General features: G+C 35.4%; 1 protein-coding gene across 1 annotated transcript in view; it reads left to right on the top strand.

Moving 5' to 3' along the window:
* Positions 1 to 25,053, top strand: part of LOC103518572 (splicing factor 3B subunit 3) — a 50,664-nt gene that overhangs the window by 25,181 nt on the left and 430 nt on the right. Inside the window, exons 2-8 of the mRNA XM_026830331.1 lie at positions 5,880 to 6,276; positions 7,822 to 7,992; positions 8,733 to 8,939; positions 9,660 to 9,815; positions 19,947 to 20,098; positions 22,175 to 22,339; positions 23,636 to 23,794. Coding sequence (XP_026686132.1) covers positions 6,051 to 6,276; positions 7,822 to 7,992; positions 8,733 to 8,939; positions 9,660 to 9,815; positions 19,947 to 20,098; positions 22,175 to 22,339; positions 23,636 to 23,794 — 1,236 coding nt within the window. The 5' untranslated portion in view covers positions 5,880 to 6,050. The remainder of the gene's footprint in view (positions 1 to 5,879; positions 6,277 to 7,821; positions 7,993 to 8,732; positions 8,940 to 9,659; positions 9,816 to 19,946; positions 20,099 to 22,174; positions 22,340 to 23,635; positions 23,795 to 25,053) is intronic.

Below are 25,053 nucleotides of genomic sequence, written 5' to 3' on the forward strand. Positions count from 1 at the left end.
AAGTTTTTATCAACTAAGAATTAATTAAACCTTGAGATACTACCTATCTTTCCAAATTCTCATTTGAAATGGTGTCTCATTTACTCCCTCCCGATGAGTTACCGGCTGAGAGTTTGGTATATTGAACATAGGAACAGCGTGTTCTATCCTCCACACCTGTTAGATTTACACCACATGTGCGGCCTGGAAAAACATGTTACATTTGTATTGAACAGAACGATTATTTTGTTCCCTTGAGCGTTGATTAGGATTGTTGGTTTAACTTAATTTTATATACCTATTAACAGTTCTCCCTAGTGATTATAACCTAATAAATTATTCCTATCTATCTGTTCCTATCTGTATTTTTAATTTTAGATTTTCTATTTCTATTTTGTGCTTGTAACATGTAAACAATTACTACTTTTGGTTTTAAATGTTTGGTTCAAGTGAAGACAAATTTTGTCTTCTCGATGCTTGAGGAATCAGTGGTACGTCAGCTGGTTTCTCTTGACGGGCAAGGAGATGTGTTTGATATTGCACATGTCTCGGGTAATTGATTTTTTTTTTTTTGTTGTCAACTGATGTAGTAATCTCGCTTTAAGAAAGCTAAAGAGTATGATGAGAATAGTTGTAAAATAAGCACACGTTAGACTTATGATCTCTTGTGATTTCACATTCAACTCTGACTCCCTTAGCTTCCTAAAAATATCAAACAGGAGTTTATTAAGGTTCATTTGCTTTTCATTATTATTTTTACTACTTTTGGTTTTAAATGTTTGGTTCAAGTGAAGACAAATTTCGTCATTTCGATGCTTGAGGAATCAGTGGTACGTCAGCTGGTTTCTCTTGACGGGCAAGGAGATGTGTTTGATATTGCACATGTCTCGGCCGGAGTATCGTACAACAATGTTGTCTTCTAGTAGTTTTCTACTGGTTTAGATATAAGTGCAGCATCTATGCAAACCTTTCTGGAGTCCGTGCGACCATTACCAGAAAGACAACCTATGTTGCGCACAGTTTTTTTATAATATTACCTATGTTGTAACTTTTTTTAGGATGTTGATGTAACTTTTTTTAGGATGTTGATGTAACTTTTTTTAGGATGTTGATTTCAATAATTTGAGAATAATAATCTTACCTAGTATACCTAGTATCCAGTAATAATAGAAACGGTAAGAATAATGATAATCTTAATACTCGGTTTTGACAAAATTAAATAATTATTGTCATTTCTGAATGATGTTTCCAATATTTCAAATAACTTTCGTTCTTCTGAATTATCTATTGAGGAACTCTTTTGAGTCTCTTGGTGAATCAAATGAGCATCTATTCACTTTGTGATGTTCACTCAAGGGATTTTTGATACATTCTTGGACTGCTTTTTAACTTATAAGAATTCTGAGTACCTCCTACAATAATGGACTTGTGGTCTGTTTCGGAGCAATCTAAGCATGGCATTTCCATTCTTCAGACGGGCGAGAAGAGAATATTTCCCATATATTGGGAATAGGTCGACACAATAGCACCCACCACAAATGTATCTAGTTTCGTGGCCATTTGCCCATCTTGGAGAAAACTCTTCGGAAGAAGAAAAGAAAACAGAATGGTGTAAGAGAAGGAATAAAACATATTAACGGTGCATCTGATCTGGTGTACAATGGAAGGTATGAAGTTGTCGATATGAACCATGTGGGTAGTGCTTGTGAGGGGGAAACCATCCAACCTGAACAAAGCCATTATGATCAACTATCAAATCCAATTGATCTCAAAGATAATAGCGTTGATGTTAACACAGAGCCTGCAGAGTGTCAGCAGCAGGATACTGTAAAGGAAGAGTCACCAAAGAGAAAATTTCCCGATTCCTTTGAAGAACTGATCCTAATGCATTTCCATCAGGAGCTGAATGTAGCTGAGATGGTGGAGTCAATGAATTGTTTGGACAAGGAACACCTGTGATGTTGCTACAAGTACAAGTGCTCTTGTTGACACTGATGCTGTATCTTCAACTACCGATGTTGATATGAAGTGTGTCTCTGACTCACCCATCTTGGAGAAAACTCTTCGGAAGAAGAAAAGAAAACAGAATGGTGTAAGAGAAGGAATAAAACATAGTCTTCTTCTTTATTGAAGAGGTTTGATAGAGGGAACAACGGGATCGAGTGGATTGGAACACACATCACATGTCTTCAGGCACACTCCATATGTCAAGGGTCTATGTTCACCTTGCCCTTGTGATCAATAATTTGAAGAACCCAGATACCAGATTTACTGATGAAAAATTTGTTACTGTCCCGAAATCGCAGGGAAGGAGGACAGGATAGGAGAAAGACAGCCGTTCCGAGAACGAAGTTTATCCCTTCAGGATAAAATCTGCCCTGGGCGGGAATCGAACCCGCGACCTAGTGCTTATGAGACAGACGGGCTACCAACCAAGCTGACTGTGCTGGCTGTTGCTTTCCCTGTCCGGAAACACCTCACCTGATGCCAGCCTAGTTCCCTAGTTGGCTTAGTTACTGTTGAATCTGCCTTGTAAGCGCTAGCCCGCAGGTTCGATTCCCTCCCGAGGCGGATTTGAAAAAAGAACTTGGCCTCTCAGTGAGCTCTCAAATAGGTTTTTTTGTCAGGAAAAGTTTCCTTTGGTGGAAGGGGGAGAAGAAAGATAATGATTCCGAAAGAGTTAAAATGAACAAAACACACACACGGAGAGGGAGGGAAAGAAAGAGTTTTGTTTGAAATAAAACGAAAAACATCTAAATCAAAAGATTACGCTCATAAATTTACCATTATTAGTTCTCATACACCCCCTGAAATTCGGGACTGTCCCGGCCAATTCGGGACGTTTGGCAAGCCTAGGTTAACATATGGTCCAAATTTCATGAGATTACATTGAAAATTGACTGAGTTATGATAGGGGTAAAAATGCGTCGAAATGCTTCGTGTAATATACACACTGGCGTGCTCAGGCTTCGGGACGTTTGGCAAGCCTAGGTTAACATATGGTCCAAATTTCGTGAGATTACATTGAAAATTGACTGAGTTATGATAGGGGTAAAAATGCGTCGAAATGCTTCGTGTAATATACACACTGGCGTGCTCAGGCCGGAACTTGGCCTGGCGCACTGCCGTGCGCCTAGATTTTATCATTGCCTAATTTTAGTTTGCCTGTCAGGCAGGATCTTCACATTGTGAACTTTTTTGTTCTTTTAAAAAACAATTGGTTAATTTTTTTGTTGAATTAGTTTAAAAGAAAAAGAAAGTGATTTCCTTTTTTAACACTCTCCATCCTTTTTGTTTCTTACATTGACAGAAATCAAAGAAAAAGAAGAGGTATGGCAAAAACTCTAACCAGTTAAAAATGGTGGTGGCTCAAGATTTGTTGGGCAAGGTATCATCATCCACATCAGTGACCTCATCCATCACAAGCTCGACAATCTTGGTGTCTGATGTGCCAAATAACATACTCTGGGATCAATTAGAACAGTTGGCTAACTCCTCTGATACCAAAGAAAATGATCAGACTGATGCAAACAGTCTGAACAATAGTCCTAGCTCTACCTCATCTAGCAAGAAGTTAAACATGTCCCCCATTGCAATACCTCTTCCAATGACCACTGCTCAGAAGATCATGCCTACCCTCAACTCTGTGTGTGAAGCACATGACCCTGTGTTCAATGATGTACCTGATGATCCAAGCCGTGACTTTGCACAGGGTCCTGATTTGGTTGCAATAAGTGTTCCGTCCAGTTCTGACACCTGTGATGTTGCTACAAGTACAAGTGCTCTTGTTGACACTGATGCTCTATCTTCAACTACCGATGTTGATATAAAGTGTGTCTCTGACTCACCCATCTTGGAGAAAACTCTTCGGAAGAAGAAAAGAAAACAGAATGGTGTAAGAGAAGGAATAAAACATATTAATGGTGCATCTGAGCTGGTGTACAATGGAAGGTATGAAGTTGTTGATATGGACCATGTGGGTAGTGCTTGTGACAGGGAAACCATCCAACCTGAACAAAGCCAATATGATCAACTATCAAATCCAATTGATCTCAAAGATAATAGCATTGATGTTAACACAGAGACTGCAGAGTGTCAGCAGCAGGATACTGTAAAGGAAGAGTCACCAAAGAGAAAATTTCCTGATTCCTTTGAAGAACTGATCCTAATGCATTTCCATCAGGAGCTGAATGTAGCTGAGATGGTGGAGTCAATGAATTGTTTGGACAAGGAGAACAAGGCAAATGAAACCCAACTTGCAGCCCTTGTGGAACAAATGAACCTATTGACCAATCAAACTCGGCAATTGGAAAATCTAATGAAATAAAAAGTTACAATCCTCTATATGTGAATAATAGAACCATTGCATTGAGAAAGAGCCTGACTCCTATTATGAATCTCCTTGAAGAAGGTAAACTAATATGTGGTCAATGGTCCCAGGGTCTCTGTTTTCATAAAACTACTTACTGATGTGACCGAAATTTTTTGCTGTGCAAAAGTGCCTTGGACTGAGACATTTTCATTTTTTAGGATTTTCCTTTTGTTTTTAGTTCTACCTGTGTGTCCAAGTTAGAATAAAGTTTGAACTCCCTCATACCTTTCTCATATTGTGATATTTTCAAGTGTGATAGTAAATTTTAGTTTAAATTTTTGAAGAATTATAAGTAGGTTTTAATTATAAGTATTGCGTTTTTTAGTGCTCACCTCTTTTGTTTTTATTTTATTTAATGAAGTTCTTTGTAAAACAATGGATAAGTGTGATTAGGAGATCTCATATGTCTGCTAGAGAACCCCTTTCTACATCTGCACTAATGTTAAAGACCCAAGAAGAAATAGTAAAGACTTAGCTCAAAAGGAACAGAAAGTTAAATTTCAAATGAAATACGAGTTCTGGCTGACATGTACAATGAGTATCATACCCAAATCCTCTTGAATTAAGTCCATCTCAATGGGTGTGACAAATATTTGATGCTATGAATAATGATGTAGCTGGTGATATTACGGTAAGCATTTGTACAAGTATATGACGGTTGGGAATCTTGTTGTCACTTACATATATTATGAAAGTGTCTCATACTTACATCAATAACTACTTTTCAATTTAAGTCTGATACCTATTGAATGCAAGTTCTAAATCAAATCTAACCATTCTGGCTCTACAAGTTTATGTCAACATCAGAGTATGCTCAAATAGTGTCTGAGCATACACTTTGACATGAACTTGTCAATCAAGCCATCCTATTCTTTACTTGCACTTACTTATTATTAGTTTTTTGTCTGCAGTCAATTTCACTCTGTATTTTTAAAAGAATGAGAAGAGAGGAGTAAATTGGCTCCAGATGATTATTTTGATTTCCTCACCTTTTTTCTTTACCTTCTTGGTCATTTTATCTTGCTAATTGGAAATCTTACATTAAATTTCTTCTTACAACTTAATGAAAAGTCAGTTCAAGGATTTTACAAAAGAGAAGAGGGATCTGATCTCTTTAGCATGTGTGTCCCTGTTGTACTTTAATTTCACTTTGACTAAGATAAGTTTATCAACCTCTGATGATGCTTGTCCAAACAGTCTCTAAGTTCCATGGAAACCTTTGGGGGTTTTTATCCACTTTTACTCATTTTAGTTGCAAAAAAATGAAAAAAAAAAAAAAAATAAATAAATAATAATTTCTCAGAGTTTAGTGGTCTGATAGAAAAGAGGTCATGGTCCTGTAAATTGCCACAACAGTAATTGATATAATTATGTCAGGAAAAGAATTTTTAGGGTGGAAGAAAGTGAAACTTTCCTTAGGACATCAAGAGTTCAAGATTTTAAACATTCAAATAGAATTTACTTCGTACCTATTTGAAATTAATGTCATCAAACATTACAGGACAAAATTCCTTTTTGATTGTTGCAGATGAATTGAATATCCGTCCTTACCTAGAAACTCCTAAATTCAAAAGCACTATTGAAGAAATATTCCAATGGAGATCGAAATTCTAGCTTGAAACACCTTTGCTAATTTTCCCGTCACAAATAATATTTCCCATTGGAACATCACGCAAAAATCATTGAAAACTCGAGCATCATGTATTTGTACAACCTGACGCTGCAACGCGGCAGTGGCATCACCCATGCAATCCATGGTAACTTCTCCGGAAGCAAAACACAAGAGATTGTGGTGTCGCGGGGGAAATCTCTGGAAATCCTCAAGCCGGATCCAAACACAGGCAAAGTTCATACGCTGCTCAGTGTGGAAGTGTTTGGGGTGATCCAGTCCATCATACCGTTCCGACTGATGAACGCTTCGAAAGGTGAGTGACCTTGAGGTTTTCATTATTATTGGGCTGTGTAAAATTCAGGTCTATGTTAAAGTGTTCTTCCTGATCCCTTGTGTGCCACATCCATTTTTCTTTAGGACAATATCAGATTCGGAGAAAATAATAGTTGAAGCTAAAAAATCCAAAGCTTTAAACAATCCTCGTTTCGATGGTATTGGAGGGATAAATATTAATAATGGGCCTTTCCTGAGGTGTATTATTCTTATTAAAATGATGAGTATTGATTATACCTGGCTTTCGATATGTTATGTTCGCCCTTCCGCCACGCTTGGTGTCTATCCAGTGGACACACGAGTTCCAGTTATAATTAACTATATCGGGGCTACAGGAAACTATTTCCCACTATAAGGAATTTTAATGTTGTCTATCTCCTAGTGACCTTTGAAGTGCCGAATGTGAGGAAACAGAAGAACGACTTTTTCAAGTGTATTTTGGTTGTTAATGGCAACTTTGTTCAAAACCCACTTGAAAGAAGTGGACGTTTGTAAGGTTTAATTTTAGGGATCTAGAGATTTCTTATATATCACCCTCGCAAAACTCGTTCGTTTAAGGATTGACATAGGGAAGTATTGGGTCTTTTCTCGCTCATCTGATGAGAGGCAAACTGTGGGATGAGCATTCTACGACACAGACCACATGCGTCTAATGTAGCAGTTGTTTCATTGCTACGATAGAAAAACAGATGTAACACTTTAACATTCTTTAAAGAGGGAAAAAGCATTTTTCCTACGCTACGCTAAATTTTCGACTTGTCTTGGACTTGAACCACCAACCTGCAAGTCCAGAGTACACCGTGCTAACCACTACACCACTGAGGTTGGTTCACATTCTTTATTCTTTGAAAATTCAGGAGTATTTTATTTAAACTGACCTCCTTCACCCGTCGTTGTGTGTTTCAGGAAGCGGATCTGGACCCGACAGGTGATGCGGTGCTCAAGACGCACCAGACACTCACCCTCTACCAGTTGGACCTCGAACAGAACCACATTGTGCGCAAGTACAGTGAACCCCTGGACGAGCATGCGACGTTCCTCGTGTCTGTGCCCGGGGGTAATGATGGCCCATCCGGTGTTCTGGTGTGCTCGGAGAACTATCTCACCTACAAGAACGTCGGAGACCAGCACGATATACGATGTCCCATTCCGAGACGAAGAGTAAGTGTAAAAAGGAAACTTAACATGATTCAAGGAACATAATCGCCAAATCCGCGAACATAATCGCGAAATCACATAGGTACGATATGTACATAGGTACGATAGGTGATAGTCTGAGACAAAATTCTACAAGAGTTTTTTTAATTTCATTTCGCTATGATCATTCTATATTCTGTACAAATGTATTAGCAGTTAACCCTGACACCCTATGGTTTCTAACAATTGCAACATTTTTACTTCTTTTTTCTCCTCTTCCGAGGGTCTCTATCACCAGATAAATTTCTCTTCTTGGAATTCGGCGTGTGTCCTATATCTCATCATTTAACTGTGTGAAATAAATAACTCTTCCTGTGTTGTGTTTCAGACTACATCATCGTGGGGTCGGACTCGGGCCGGATTGTGGTCCTGGAGTATAATCCCAGCAAGAACGTCCTGGAGAAGGTTCACCAGGAAACGTTCGGCAAGTCCGGATGCCGGCGAATCATTCCCGGACAATATTTGGCCAGTGATCCGGCCGGTCGAGCCGTTATGATAGGTGAGCACACGAAACTTTAATTTTATTCTGCCTTTTTAGGTACACAGGGTGGGGCGCGGCAATTTCCTTTTTTGAAACGTCCAGTGTGTAGCCGCACTTGTAATTAGACAAGTTCAGATTCAAGAAAAGGTGGAAATTTATGTTTCGATTTAGTTCAGTCCTTAAAATTATTTTATCAAAGCAGCAGAAAGCATTTTATGTAGAAAGTCATTTTTCAAATGAGTGTATCATTACCTGAACCGACAGCAGCCGGATCAACTCCGCGCACACACGAACGCTGTTTGCAAGCCAATGCTTGTGGAAAAATGATTGCAAACGATGTGCGCTTGGTGTAACATTAGCTTAATAGTAACAGTGCAGCGCACGTTTCGTCCTCGTTATGGTGTCCTTCTCGAGGTTTTATGGGGCTAACCGAAGGCTGAAATTTACAAAGATCGATATCACAGATATTTTTAGTCGACGTTTCAAAAAAGGACGCCTCACCCTGTATTTTTAGATTTTTATTATTTATTTTTTAAAGGACTTGCTTGCTGCTTATATTCTTAGTTGTGGCCACCACAAAGTAAAAATCGTTATGTTTAATATGCACGTAGCCAGTCTGGTTAGCTTGGAGGGCAGCGCGTTCTGCGGTTAGTTAATTTAGTAGCAGATGTTACACTGAACCATTTGAAAAGAATTGAAACTCGAACTTTACAGCTTTGGAGTTTTTTTTTATATACTGGTGATTTTTTTCTCGTCAGGTGCCATTGAAAAGCAGAAGCTCGTGTACATTTTCAATCGGGACGAAGTTCAACGCCTCACCATTTCCTCACCTCGCGAGGGCCACAAAACCAACACCCTGGTCTACCACATTGTCGCCATCGATGTCAAATATCAGAACCCCGTGTTCGCCTGTCTCGAGATTGACTACGAGGTGAGAGTCGAATTTCATATTTTATTTCATTTCAGTACCTAGCTTGGGGTTTTATGGGGCTAACCGAAGGCTGAAGTTTACAAAGATCGTCCGAGGACCCTTGAAGAATTGAAGCACAACATCCGACGAGAAATAGGCCGTCTACCGGTAGCAATGTTGGAGAAAATGGAGAGGAACTTCAGAAATCGCCTCCATCAGTGTATCGAGAATAGCGGTCGTCATTTGAATGGAGTACTGTTCGAAATAACATAAAGTTAAATTTCCAACATTTTTTTATGCTAATCCATCAACAAAAGTCAAAATATCACGGATTTTTTTTAGTCGACGTTTCAAAAAAGGAAATTGCCGCGCCTCACCCTGTACTCTGTATGTTCAGATTTTCATTATTTATTTTTTAAACGACTTGCTTGCTGCTTATATTCTTAGTTGTGGCCACCATAAAATAAAAAAAGTAAAAATCGCTATGTTTAATATGCATGTAGCCAGTTAGGTTGGAGGGCAGCGCGTCTGCGGGTGGTTAGTTAATTTAGTAGCAGATGTTACACTGAACCATTTGAAAAGAATTGAAACTCGAAATTTACAGCTTTGGAGTTTTTTTTTTTTTTTTTTTAAATTTTCAAAGGAAAAGGGTAGAAAAGAAATATCCATTTGAGTCCAAAAAAGTTTATTATTATTTATTTTTACAACTTACCTTAAAGAGACTCTTTCTTTAAATCGAATGGAGTGATCAGTGTGGACGTTTCTTCTTTTGCAGCCAAGGAGGACACCCCCCAGCTGTACATGGCGTGTGGACGTGGCCCCCGGTCCACTGTGCGCGTACTACGTCACGGTCTGGAGGTGTCTGAGATGGCGGTGTCTGAGTTGCCGTCCAATCCCAACGCTGTGTGGACCGTCAAACGCCGGAGTGACGGTAAGTGACGGCATTTTTTTTGTCCCAGAAGATGAAAGTTAGAATAGTAATTTTATTATTATTAACCCATGAGAGCCGAGGCCTACATTAAAGCCACACCAAACTTGACCAAGCCCTTCTCTCTCTTTTTCTAATTTATCAGTCGCTCTACGTCAGAGTGCATCGGGGATTTGTCTATTAGTTAGAAAACATAGTCCTACATACTGGACTCTGCACACATGAATTTCGTCAGAAAAAACCCCCATTTCAATGTATTGTAGTTAGAAAACGAAATTTCCTACTGTTTTTGCTATTATTTGACATATTTACTCAGTACCGGTCTGGAGTTAGAAGTGGTTATATTTCAGCAAGATCCAACGAAAAGAAAAAAGTTCGGCTCTTATGGCTTAATTTAGTAGTATTGTTTATCTTGTTCATACTGTCAGTTAGGAGTCGGTTGTTATAGTAGGTGTTTTAATATTGTTTATCTTTTTCATACTGTCATTTAGGAGTCGGTTGTTATAGTAGGTGTTTAAAAAAAAAAAAAAAAAAAAAAAATGGAAAATTCCAAAACAAAGACCCTACGTTTGCGGTGGTCCCCATTCTTGGAAATTAATGTTGAAACAGCGAAAAGAAGGGAGCAAGAGTGACCAGAAGGATTTCCCTGACCTCAGGTTTCCCCATCTCGGAACATATTAACTTAACGAACTGGTGTTGCACATGTGAAGCATAGAATGATCGTCTTACACTAATATTCGGGTGGGTTACGGTTTCAAAGATGGTTTTTAACTACACCACTACAAATTTGGCAGCTTTAACTCCCAAACGGTTCGTCCGATTTCGATGGAATTTGGTGAACATATTTTGCGTTTGACGAAAAATTATTTGTATGATTTGGGCTTGGTTAGTACCCCTTTTTTTCGTCCAAGTTCAATTTTCTGAACCTGCAAATCGTATTGGATATTTTCCCTCCATTAAAATATCACTTCTCAGCCTTTTGGCCAAGCTCAAAGTGTAGTATCTGTTCTTTTTGGTTACTTTGGTAATAATTTCATGTTCTATGCTTCACTAATCGCAAAACGTCACAATGCCAACACCAGTTTGTTTCTCTTTTTCAGAACGCGTCGTTGCTTCTTGTTGTTCTTGGAGCTCTCGCCTACGTCCCACCATTCCTACTCGAGTATGTTGTGGGTTAAATTGAAATGCAAACTCCGGGGGGGGAATGTGTGCGCACATTAACCCTCTAGGTGAGCAAATTTTACACACAACTCGAGTGGGGAACTTCTTGTAGAGCAGGTAAGTGCGTCAAAGGACGCAATGCAGCTTAGAATAATTTAAACAAAAAGGGCTAAACGTCATTTTCCTTTGTGATTTTTAATTATTTTACCAAGTGTTGAATGTCGTGTACATCCTCGAAAGTTATCCACCTTTTTAACTTTGAAATAATGGTTTTTTACGAGTATATTTTATCAAGTAAAGGGAAATTGAAGGAAACCCGGTTTCTATCGTGTAGAATACTTTTATTGGAAATCTTTTTTATATAATATATAGATGAGGTAATTTTACAAGAAGAGAGAACGAAATTTTCTGACGGGTTGTCAAAAAATGGCCCACAGCATACATTTCAGACAGCATTGTTACAGATTGAAATTTTTGTTGAATTTAAAGTGAAGATATTTTATAAAGTAATTTGTAGGTATTATAAATAAATAATTACAATGAAAAAATAATTGTTAAAAATGATGACACAGTTCCGCTGAATATTTCTTGTGATGATTTCATTTACTTTATATGCGGATATGAGCCTGATTTAACTACATTTAAAACAAATTAAGGGTTCTCTTAGGCCAAAAAGACTTTGCCCTGATTGTATGGTGGTTCAATTGAGATTTGAGATTTCAACATGAGATTTTTAAACTAGGAAAAATAGACTTATAGCCAAATCATCTCTGCTTTCATTTTGGTTTTAAGTCACCACTTTAATGTCGGGTTTTGTGTGTGTCCCCCCCTCCCCCATTCTTTCCACCCCACCATAATTAAGCCGGCCATTCTAATCTGTCAATAATAGTATGGTGTGCAATATGTGGGTATATTATGTACAGTCACGAGTTAGTGTAAAGTGAACATTCTATCATACTATTGGTGTTCACTTAAGGGCTTTTTGACACAGGTACACACAACATTTCTGATGGAAAAAGAAAGAAGTGGGGGTTAGGGGAAAGCCATGAGCACACAATTACCCAGATAATATTAACTAATCATGTAAAGTAAGTAATTTAATCAATTCCGTAAAGTTTGTAGAACTGCTATGAATACAGTGTGATGATTGTTCTTCATTCACAGACCTGTTCTGATCATTATCTTGATGACATTATAAGAACGGCCAACTGATTGTATTTATTTCAATTTTTCATCACTTTTGCAGTTGCAACATGTAATTTAATTCTTTTTACTACAAATTACAATTAATGTAGATTGCAGAAGGATTACCGTTATCTTAAAATATTGCTATAAATACTGTGTGATGATTGTTCTTAATTCACAGACCTGTTCTGATCATTATCTTGATGACATTATAAGAACGGCCAACTGATTGTATTTATTTCAATTTTTCATCACTTTTGCAGTTGCAACATGTAATTTAATTCTTTTTACTACAAATTACAATTAATGTAGATTGCAGAAGGATTACCGTTATCTTAAAATATTGCTATAAATACTGTGTGATGATTGTTCTTAATTCACAGACCTGTTCTGATCATTATCTTGATGACATTATAAGAACGGCCAACTGATTGTATTTATTTCAATTTTTCATCACTTTTGCAGTTGCAACATGTAATTTAATTCTTTTTACTACAAATTACAATTAATGTAGATTGCAGAAGGATTACCGTTATCTTAAAATATTGCTATAAATACTGTGTGATGATTGTTCTTAATTCACAGACCTGTTCTGATCATTATCTTGATGACATTATAAGAACGGCCAACTGATTGTATTTATTTCAATTTTTCATCACTTTTGCAGTTGCAACATGTAATTTAATTCTTTTTACTACAAATTACAATTAATGTAGATTGCAGAAGGATTACCGTTATCTTAAAATATTGCTATAAATACTGTGTGATGATTGTTCTTAATTCACAGACCTGTTCTGATCATTATCTTGATGACATTATAAGAACGGCCAACTGATTGTATTTATTTCAATTTTTCATCACTTTTGCAGTTGCAACATGTAATTTAATTCTTTTTACTACAAATTACAATTAATGTAGATTGCAGAAGGATTACCGTTATCTTAAAATATTGCTATAAATACTGTGTGATGATTGTTCTTAATTCACAGACCTGTTCTGATCATTATCTTGATGACATTATAAGAACGGCCAACTGATTGTATTTATTTCAATTTTTCATCACTTTTGCAGTTGCAACATGTAATTTAATTCTTTTTACTACAAATTACAATTAATGTAGATTGCAGAAGGATTACCGTTATCTTAAAATATTGCTATAAATACTGTGTGATGATTGTTCTTAATTCACAGACCTGTTCTGATCATTATCTTGATGACATTATAAGAACGGCCAACTGATTGTATTTATTTCAATTTTTCATCACTTTTGCAGTTGCAACATGTAATTTAATTCTTTTTACTACAAATTACAATTAATGTAGATTGCAGAAGGATTACCGTTATCTTAAAATATTGCTATAAATACTGTGTGATGATTGTTCTTAATTCACAGACCTGTTCTGATCATTATCTTGATGACATTATAAGAACGGCCAACTGATTGTATTTATTTCAATTTTTCATCACTTTTGCAGTTGCAACATGTAATTTAATTCTTTTTACTACAAATTACAATTAATGTAGATTGCAGAAGGATTACCGTTATCTTAAAATATTGCTATAAATACTGTGTGATGATTGTTCTTAATTCACAGACCTGTTCTGATCATTATCTTGATGACATTATAAGAACGGCCAACTGATTGTATTTATTTCAATTTTTCATCACTTTTGCAGTTGCAACATGTAATTTAATTCTTTTTACTACAAATTACAATTAATGTAGATTGCAGAAGGATTACCGTTATCTTAAAATATTGCTATAAATACTGTGTGATGATTGTTCTTAATTCACAGACCTGTTCTGATCATTATCTTGATGACATTATAAGAACGGCCAACTGATTGTATTTATTTCAATTTTTCATCACTTTTGCAGTTGCAACATGTAATTTAATTCTTTTTACTACAAATTACAATTAATGTAGATTGCAGAAGGATTACCGTTATCTTAAAATATTGCTATAAATACTGTGTGATGATTGTTCTTAATTCACAGACCTGTTCTGATCATTATCTTGATGACATTATAAGAACGGCCAACTGATTGTATTTATTTCAATTTTTCATCACTTTTGCAGTTGCAACATGTAATTTAATTCTTTTTACTACAAATTACAATTAATGTAGATTGCAGAAGGATTACCGTTATCTTAAAATATTGCTATAAATACTGTGTGATGATTGTTCTTAATTCACAGACCTGTTCTGATCATTATCTTGATGACATTATAAGAACGGCCAACTGATTGTATTTATTTCAATTTTTCATCACTTTTGCAGTTGCAACATGTAATTTAATTCTTTTTACTACAAATTACAATTAATGTAGATTGCAGAAGGATTACCGTTATCTTAAAATATTGCTATAAATACTGTGTGATGATTGTTCTTAATTCACAGACCTGTTCTGATCATTATCTTGATGACATTATAAGAACGGCCAACTGATTGTATTTATTTCAATTTTTCATCACTTTTGCAGTTGCAACATGTAATTTAATTCTTTTTACTACAAATTACAATTAATGTAGATTGCAGAAGGATTACCGTTATCTTAAAATATTGCTATAAATACTGTGTGATGATTGTTCTTAATTCACAGACCTGTTCTGATCATTATCTTGATGACATTATAAGAACGGCCAACTGATTGTATTTATTTCAATTTTTCATCACTTTTGCAGTTGCAACATGTAATTTAATTCTTTTTACTACAAATTACAATTAATGTAGATTGCAGAAGGATTACCGTTATCTTAAAATATTGCTATAAATACTGTGTGATGATTGTTCTTAATTCACAGACCTGTTCTGATCATTATCTTGATGACATTATAAGAACGGCCAACTGATTGTATTTATTTCAATTTTTCATCACTTTTGCAGTTGCAACATGTAATTTAATTCTTTTTACTACAAATTACAATTAATGTAGATTGCAGAAGGATTACCGTTATCTTAAAATATTGCTATAAATACTGTGTGATGATTGTTCTTAATTCACAGACCTGTTCTGATCATTATCTTGATGACATTATAAGAACGGCCAACTGATTGTATTTATTTCAATTTTTCATCACTTTTGCAGTTGCAACATGTAATTTAATTCTTTTTACTACAAATTACAATTAATGTAGATTGCAGAAGGATTACCGTTATCTTAAAATATTGCTATAAATACTGTGTGATGATTGTTCTTAATTCACAGACCTGTTCTGATCATTATCTTGATGACATTATAAGAACGGCCAACTGATTGTATTTATTTCAATTTTTCATCACTTTTGCAGTTGCAACATGTAATTTAATTCTTTTTACTACAAATTACAATTAATGTAGATTGCAGAAGGATTACCGTTATCTTAAAATATTGCTATAAATACTGTGTGATGATTGTTCTTAATTCACAGACCTGTTCTGATCATTATCTTGATGACATTATAAGAACGGCCAACTGATTGTATTTATTTCAATTTTTCATCACTTTTGCAGTTGCAACATGTAATTTAATTCTTTTTACTACAAATTACAATTAATGTAGATTGCAGAAGGATTACCGTTATCTTAAAATATTGCTATAAATACTGTGTGATGATTGTTCTTAATTCACAGACCTGTTCTGATCATTATCTTGATGACATTATAAGAACGGCCAACTGATTGTATTTATTTCAATTTTTCATCACTTTTGCAGTTGCAACATGTAATTTAATTCTTTTTACTACAAATTACAATTAATGTAGATTGCAGAAGGATTACCGTTATCTTAAAATATTGCTATAAATACTGTGTGATGATTGTTCTTAATTCACAGACCTGTTCTGATCATTATCTTGATGACATTATAAGAACGGCCAACTGATTGTATTTATTTCAATTTTTCATCACTTTTGCAGTTGCAACATGTAATTTAATTCTTTTTACTACAAATTACAATTAATGTAGATTGCAGAAGGATTACCGTTATCTTAAAATATTGCTATAAATACTGTGTGATGATTGTTCTTAATTCACAGACCTGTTCTGATCATTATCTTGATGACATTATAAGAACGGCCAACTGATTGTATTTATTTCAATTTTTCATCACTTTTGCAGTTGCAACATGTAATTTAATTCTTTTTACTACAAATTACAATTAATGTAGATTGCAGAAGGATTACCGTTATCTTAAAATATTGCTATAAATACTGTGTGATGATTGTTCTTAATTCACAGACCTGTTCTGATCATTATCTTGATGACATTATAAGAACGGCCAACTGATTGTATTTATTTCAATTTTTCATCACTTTTGCAGTTGCAACATGTAATTTAATTCTTTTTACTACAAATTACAATTAATGTAGATTGCAGAAGGATTACCGTTATCTTAAAATATTGCTATAAATACTGTGTGATGATTGTTCTTAATTCACAGACCTGTTCTGATCATTATCTTGATGACATTATAAGAACGGCCAACTGATTGTATTTATTTCAATTTTTCATCACTTTTGCAGTTGCAACATGTAATTTAATTCTTTTTACTACAAATTACAATTAATGTAGATTGCAGAAGGATTACCGTTATCTTAAAATATTGCTATAAATACTGTGTGATGATTGTTCTTAATTCACAGACCTGTTCTGATCATTATCTTGATGACATTATAAGAACGGCCAACTGATTGTATTTATTTCAATTTTTCATCACTTTTGCAGTTGCAACATGTAATTTAATTCTTTTTACTACAAATTACAATTAATGTAGATTGCAGAAGGATTACCGTTATCTTAAAATATTGCTATAAATACTGTGTGATGATTGTTCTTAATTCACAGACCTGTTCTGATCATTATCTTGATGACATTATAAGAACGGCCAACTGATTGTATTTATTTCAATTTTTCATCACTTTTGCAGTTGCAACATGTAATTTAATTCTTTTTACTACAAATTACAATTAATGTAGATTGCAGAAGGATTACCGTTATCTTAAAATATTGCTATAAATACTGTGTGATGATTGTTCTTAATTCACAGACCTGTTCTGATCATTATCTTGATGACATTATAAGAACGGCCAACTGATTGTATTTATTTCAATTTTTCATCACTTTTGCAGTTGCAACATGTAATTTAATTCTTTTTACTACAAATTACAATTAATGTAGATTGCAGAAGGATTACCGTTATCTTAAAATATTGCTATAAATACTGTGTGATGATTGTTCTTAATTCACAGACCTGTTCTGATCATTATCTTGATGACATTATAAGAACGGCCAACTGATTGTATTTATTTCAATTTTTCATCACTTTTGCAGTTGCAACATGTAATTTAATTCTTTTTACTACAAATTACAATTAATGTAGATTGCAGAAGGATTACCGTTATCTTAAAATATTGCTATAAATACTGTGTGATGATTGTTCTTAATTCACAGACCTGTTCTGATCATTATCTTGATGACATTATAAGAACGGCCAACTGATTGTATTTATTTCAATTTTTCATCACTTTTGCAGTTGCAACATGTAATTTAATTCTTTTTACTACAAATTACAATTAATGTAGATTGCAGAAGGATTACCGTTATCTTAAAATATTGCTATAAATACTGTGTGATGATTGTTCTTAATTCACAGACCTGTTCTGATCATTATCTTGATGACATTATAAGAACGGCCAACTGATTGTATTTATTTCAATTTTTCATCACTTTTGCAGTTGCAACATGTAATTTAATTCTTTTTACTACAAATTACAATTAATGTAGATTGCAGAAGGATTACCGTTATCTTAAAATATTGCTATAAATACTGTGTGATGATTGTTCTTAATTCACAGACCTGTTCTGATCATTATCTTGATGACATTATAAGAACGGCCAACTGATTGTATTTATTTCAATTTTTCATCACTTTTGCAGTTGCAACATGTAATTTAATTCTTTTTACTACAAATTACAATTAATGTAGATTGCAGAAGGATTACCGTTATCTTAAAATATTGCTATAAATACTGTGTGATGATTGTTCTTAATTCACAGACCTGTTCTGATCATTATCTTGATGACATTATAAGAACGGCCAACTGATTGTATTTATTTCAATTTTTCATCACTTTTGCAGTTGCAACATGTAATTTAATTCTTTTTACTACAAATTACAATTAATGTAGATTGCAGAAGGATTACCGTTATCTTAAAATATTGCTATAAATACTGTGTGATGATTGTTCTTAATTCACAGACCTGTTCTGATCATTATCTTGATGACATTATAAGAACGGCCAACTGATTGTATTTATTTCAATTTTTCATCACTTTTGCAGTTGCAACATGTAATTTAATTCTTTTTACTACAAATTACAATTAATGTAGATTGCAGAAGGATTACCGTTATCTTAAAATATTGCTATAAATACTGTGTGATGATTGTTCTTAATTCACAGACCTGTTCTGATCATTATCTTGATGACATTATAAGAACGGCCAACTGATTGTATTTATTTCAATTTTTCATCACTTTTGCAGTTGCAACATGTAATTTAATTCTTTTTACTACAAATTACAATTAATGTAGATTGCAGAAGGATTACCGTTATCTTAAAATATTGCTATAAATACTGTGTGATGATTGTTCTTAATTCACAGACCTGTTCTGATCATTATCTTGATGACATTATAAGAACGGCCAACTGATTGTATTTATTTCAATTTTTCATCACTTTTGCAGTTGCAACATGTAATTTAATTCTTTTTACTACAAATTACAATTAATGTAGATTGCAGAAGGATTACCGTTATCTTAAAATATTGCTATAAATACTGTGTGATGATTGTTCTTAATTCACAGACCTGTTCTGATCATTATCTTGATGACATTATAAGAACGGCCAACTGATTGTATTTATTTCAATTTTTCATCACTTTTGCAGTTGCAACATGTAATTTAATTCTTTTTACTACAAATTACAATTAATGTAGATTGCAGAAGGATTACCGTTATCTTAAAATATTGCTATAAATACTGTGTGATGATTGTTCTTAATTCACAGACCTGTTCTGATCATTATCTTGATGACATTATAAGAACGGCCAACTGATTGTATTTATTTCAATTTTTCATCACTTTTGCAGTTGCAACATGTAATTTAATTCTTTTTACTACAAATTACAATTAATGTAGATTGCAGAAGGATTACCGTTATCTTAAAATATTGCTATAAATACTGTGTGATGATTGTTCTTAATTCACAGACCTGTTCTGATCATTATCTTGATGACATTATAAGAACGGCCAACTGATTGTATTTATTTCAATTTTTCATCACTTTTGCAGTTGCAACATGTAATTTAATTCTTTTTACTACAAATTACAATTAATGTAGATTGCAGAAGGATTACCGTTATCTTAAAATATTGCTATAAATACTGTGTGATGATTGTTCTTAATTCACAGACCTGTTCTGATCATTATCTTGATGACATTATAAGAACGGCCAACTGATTGTATTTATTTCAATTTTTCATCACTTTTGCAGTTGCAACATGTAATTTAATTCTTTTTACTACAAATTACAATTAATGTAGATTGCAGAAGGATTACCGTTATCTTAAAATATTGCTATAAATACTGTGTGATGATTGTTCTTAATTCACAGACCTGTTCTGATCATTATCTTGATGACATTATAAGAACGGCCAACTGATTGTATTTATTTCAATTTTTCATCACTTTTGCAGTTGCAACATGTAATTTAATTCTTTTTACTACAAATTACTTGTCTGTTTCAGAGGAGTTCGACGCCTACATTGTCGTGTCGTTCAGCAATGCTACCCTGGTGCTCAGCATTGGGGAAACAGTGGAGGAAGTGAGCGGCTCGGGATTCTACGGCACAACGCCTACTCTCTGTTGTTCTGCCATGGGAGACAACTCCATCGTGCAGGTGAGTGACGCAACGTCCGGGTATTTGAAAATATATCACTACTAGCTGAATTCCGTCGCTTCGCTCCGGAATCCCGCTAGTTCATCCCGAGGCATGGCCAAACTTGTAGAAAAGGAAAATATATATCACTATTTGGTACTTGTTTCGAAGTCATGTCAATGGAAAATTGCTACAAAAGTGAGCTGTCTCAAATAAACAGGGACAAGTGTTATTATTGGGGTAGGTTAAACACAAAAAGGAGCTTTGACAATTTGAGCAATCAGCAGTGACCAGTGTTATTATGGGATTAGGTTAAACACGAAAAGGTTACCAGTGTTATTATGGGATTAGGTTAAACACGAAAAGGTTTGGCTCTTACGGGTTGGGTTAATACATGGAATAATTATTTTGATTCGATAAGTTCATAAAACAGAAAGATTAATAAAACCTAGTACAAAGGTCGATAATGTAATTCAGGATGTTATTTATTCAACATGTTTCATGTATTTTACATAAATCAAAATCGTGAATTCTTTTTGGTAAATAATAGTTTTTTCACAACTTTTTTAATATGATAGTAGTTGGATATGAAATCCGTGTGTGCAGATTGGTTTGAATGATTATAATGTTGGTATTCCGCTTCATCAAATATATTATGTTTGTATGATTCCAAGTGATTAACTACCACACGCTATGAACAAACCATTCTGGCCCTCGTGGAATTCTGAATCAAAATGACAACAAGATCGTGAAATGATAGATACTACGTTTTCACTTGACAAATAGATGGAACTTGTTTATTACTAAAAGTATAGGGAAATACAGTTCAGAAGATTATCGTATGACAGCACAAAGTTTTTATTATATTGGAGCTTCAGCTGAGCCAAAAGTTGTATTATGCTAAATTGAAGGTCGCAAGCAATGATGAGAGATCTTGTGATTGAAATGAATTCTATGATAGTGGAAATATCCGTTTTGGGGTCCCCTGATTCCAAAAAGAAAGTTGTTTTTAGCTCATGGTACGTATGTACGCACTACAGGTTTAAATGGGAAAAGGTGGTATATAAAATATCTCAAGTTGATTGTTTATATACTTCCTTATGACACGAGGAGCATTTTAAGATAGAAAATTTTCGACCAAAAATCCACCGCCGCGCCGTAGGCGGCTCTGATACGGGACTTGGAAAAATTTAAAAAAAAAAGTTCAATTTTTGAACAATTTTTAAACGATCCGTCCTTATTACATAGGGAGTATTTTGAGATAGAAAATTTTCGACCAAAAATCGGCCGCCATTTAGGCGGCTTGGCTTGGAACTTGGAACTTTTTTCCAAATACGTATTTCGCAAATGTAATAGAAAGTCGTGTGATGTTCACACCAGATCTTTTTTTCTTATTATAAAGAACGAGTATATTGTTTTTCAAGTTCACTTGCACAAAGTTTTTATTATATTGGAGCTTCAGCTGAGCCAAAAGTTGTATTATGCTAAATTGAAGGTCGCAAGCAATGATGAGAGATCTTGTGATTGAAATGAATTCTATGATAGTAAAGTATGATCTCAACCTGCGTTATTCTCCTGAGCTTCCTGTCCCGGGGCCACAGTCTGAGTTTAGATTTGGTTTCAGTTTTAAACTCCCAGATTAAGCAGTCTCATTGGTTACAATCTGATTCTATTTAAGTTGACTCTCAGATAGGACCATACCATTGGTTGATTTCAAACATTCCAGCCAAAATTGCTTAATCTGAGAGTTAGGTGGATTTCACAGCTAGACTGCAACTTGTAGTATACGGCAGTTTCCATGTTGAGGGCCTGTTCACACTTAAACTTAAAGTTCAAGTGTGAACAGGCCCATAAGACTATGTAGCCACCAACATGAAAACTGCCGTATACTACAAGTTGCAGTCCTCCACCTCAAAGTTGAACAGACTGTGGACCCAGATACTTGATTTATTCAAAATCGAAGTAGTCAAACACCTTAAACAACACTGATTTATGACCACTTCAAAGTGGTTGGGTGAAGGAGCTCCTTTCCGAGAATCCTGCCACGTTAAATAAAACAAACAAATGTATAAAGTTACAATTCTCATTATTTCTCAGGTATATCCGGACGGAATCCGTCACATCGGCGCCAAGAACACAACCTGGAAGGTATCGGACAAGAAGGAGTCCGACAAGAAGAAGATCGTCAGGTGTGCGGTGAACCAGCGTCAGATTGTTATCGCACTGCAGGGAGGCCGACTCATCTACTTCGAAATGCATCCCGTACGTACTATAGCTCTTCACTTTTTTTACTTTCCTTATCCTATAGGAATGAAAAGGTGGAAGGATTGTGTAAATCAAGACCTGGATGAGAAAAATTTATCAGGACATGAGGTACACAATAGGGCTGCCTGGAAGAGACTGACAAGAAACGCCAACCCTATTTAAATAGGGAAAGGCTAGGAGGAGGAAGAAGATCCTCTAGGAAGGAAAGTAAAAAAAAATGCAATCCAGTTATTAGTGCCAAAACACGTTTTGAGGTCCCTAGAGCCTAAATCCAAAGTTTCAGCTATTGGTCTGTCTGTCTGTAAAAAGAAAAAATGAAAACGCTAAGAGCTAGAGATTTAATGACATTTGGTTTGTGGTCCTCAAATGTGACAAGGATGCAGCCTTTTGGTTAACATCGGTACTGCGGTTAGTAGCGGTATTTTGACCGCTTTTCGTCGGTTTTCTGTATATTTCTATAGGAAAAGGAAAGTCGTGTGATGACTTTCATTCTGTAAGTCAGCTCCCATGGCGTAGTGGTCACTGCACTCGCCTTGCACGCGGGAGACCCGGGTTCGATTCCCGGCGGGGTCAAGAAATTATCATTATTTCTCAGGTATATCCGGACGGAATCCGCCACATCGGCGCCAAGAACACAACCTGGAAGGTATCAGACAAGAAGGAGTCCGACAAGAAGAAGATCGTCAGGTGTGCGGTGAACCAGCGTCAGATCGTTATCGCACTGCAGGGAGGCCGACTCATCTACTTCGAAATGCATCCCGTACGTACTATAGCTCTTCACTTTTTTTACTTTCCTTATCCTATAGGAATGAAAAGGTGGAAGGATTGTGTGAATCAAGACCTGGGTGAGAAAAATTTATCAGGACATGAGGTACACAGTAGGGTTGCCTGGAAGAGACTGACAAACGCCGACCCTATTAATTAGGGAAAGGCTAGGAAGAAGATCCTCTAGGAAGGAAAGTTAAAAAAAAAAAAATGCAATCCAGTTCTTAGTGCCAAAACACGTTTTGAGGTCCCTAGAGCCTAAATCCAAAGTTTCAGCTATTGGTCTGTCCGTTAAAAGAAAAAATGAAAACGCTAAGAGCTAGAGACTTAATGAAATTTGGTTTGTGGTCCTCAAATGTGACACGGATGCAGCCTTTTGGTTAACATCGATACTGCGGTTAGTAGCGGTATTTTGACCGCTTTTTGTCGGTTTTCTGTATATTTCTATTGGAAAAGGAAAGTCGTGTGATGACTTTTCATTCTGTCTTCTTTCTATTTATCATCCTATTGATTTCGTGTTGTGTTCAGGAGACGGGTATTCTGGATGAGTGTTCGGAGACGATTCAGATGGAGAGTGAAGTCTTGTGTATGGCGCTGTCCAACGCGCCGTCCGGTGAACAGATGTCCCGCTTCCTGGCCGTCGGACTGGCGGACAATACGGTCCGCCTCATATCACTCGCGCCCCAGGTAATACTTTCAATAAGTTTTATTTATTTGAGTAGCCCACTTCCAGAGGGGGACTTTTTTTATGATGCCAAAACTGGACATCTCGGAACTTTGATCTTAATATAACTAATGTCAATTTTATAGGCACTAGCAGATTTCCCTTGGATTTTAGCTTTTTTTTTTTTTTTTTCTCTCCAAGACGAAAAATCAATAAAATCGGCTACTCGTTTCAAAAGAGAGTCAATATTATAGGCACTAGCAGATTTCCCTTGGATTTTAGCTTTTTTTTTTTTCTCTCTCCAAGACGAAAAATCAATAAAATCGGCTACTCGTTTCAAAAGAGATGAGTTTTTGATGTTTTCCCTTAAAACGTCCACTTTCACTTTTTTATGCCCACTTTTGGAATTAGACTAGTCATGGCCATCATCAACTTATTTCAACAAACAAACAAAAAAAAAGTTGACGAGTTTGTCCCTTTGGAAACGTTTTCCATTGTTATTTAGTTGAGAGGAAAAATGAAGAGAAAATCAAGGCAGGTTGTGTTTCTTCACGATGATGACAAACCTTACACACCTTTCTGTACACCCTGTGATGTCAAGTATCTGCATTGCTGAGTGAAGAAACATATTATCCTATTTCTCTTCGGTCTATTTTTACTTTTTTTTTTTTTCCTAATAGATCAGTTGCGCTTACTTGGGTGATGTTTTAAAGTCATAGAGCAGGAAAAATGAGGACCAACGGAATTTTTCTTTTCTTACGACTTTTTCGGTTTGTGCGCAAGCGTTTCTGCGCATTTTGACGTGAAATCTGACGTCACAACTCTTTGAACTTTTCCATTAGAACGGCAGTTGAAAATTAAATTTTCGACCTTTTAAAGTTACATTTTTGGAGTGTTGACCTCATATTTGGATTTTTCACAACTTTTTACGTAGGAATCGACCTTTTATTAATAATATTTTCTCAATTGCAACTCCTCCAGTGACCTTTTTTATGTTCACTGGTATTGTTTATTTTACCATCACGAAGTGGCTAAAGCTTAACCCACTACAACATCAATGGTGAGTTTCACCAACCTACTTTTAAAAAGCCAATAACCCTCTTACATTAACAGCTCTGTTAAGCCTATACAAATCAAATGGTACTTAACAGGCCTTTTAGGGACTGAAAAAATGTATTGGTGGAATCTACTACAAGCGAAGTTCCAGGGTAAATTTTGCAACTCACGCCGTTCGTTCGCTCTTGATTGCAGGACTGTCTGAAACAGAAGAACCTACAGGGTC

This window comes from Diaphorina citri, unplaced genomic scaffold, assembly GCF_000475195.1.
Source record: "Diaphorina citri unplaced genomic scaffold, Diaci psyllid genome assembly version 1.1 scaffold2254, whole genome shotgun sequence".
In the NCBI taxonomy this organism is placed as follows: Eukaryota; Metazoa; Arthropoda; class Insecta; order Hemiptera; family Psyllidae; genus Diaphorina; species Diaphorina citri.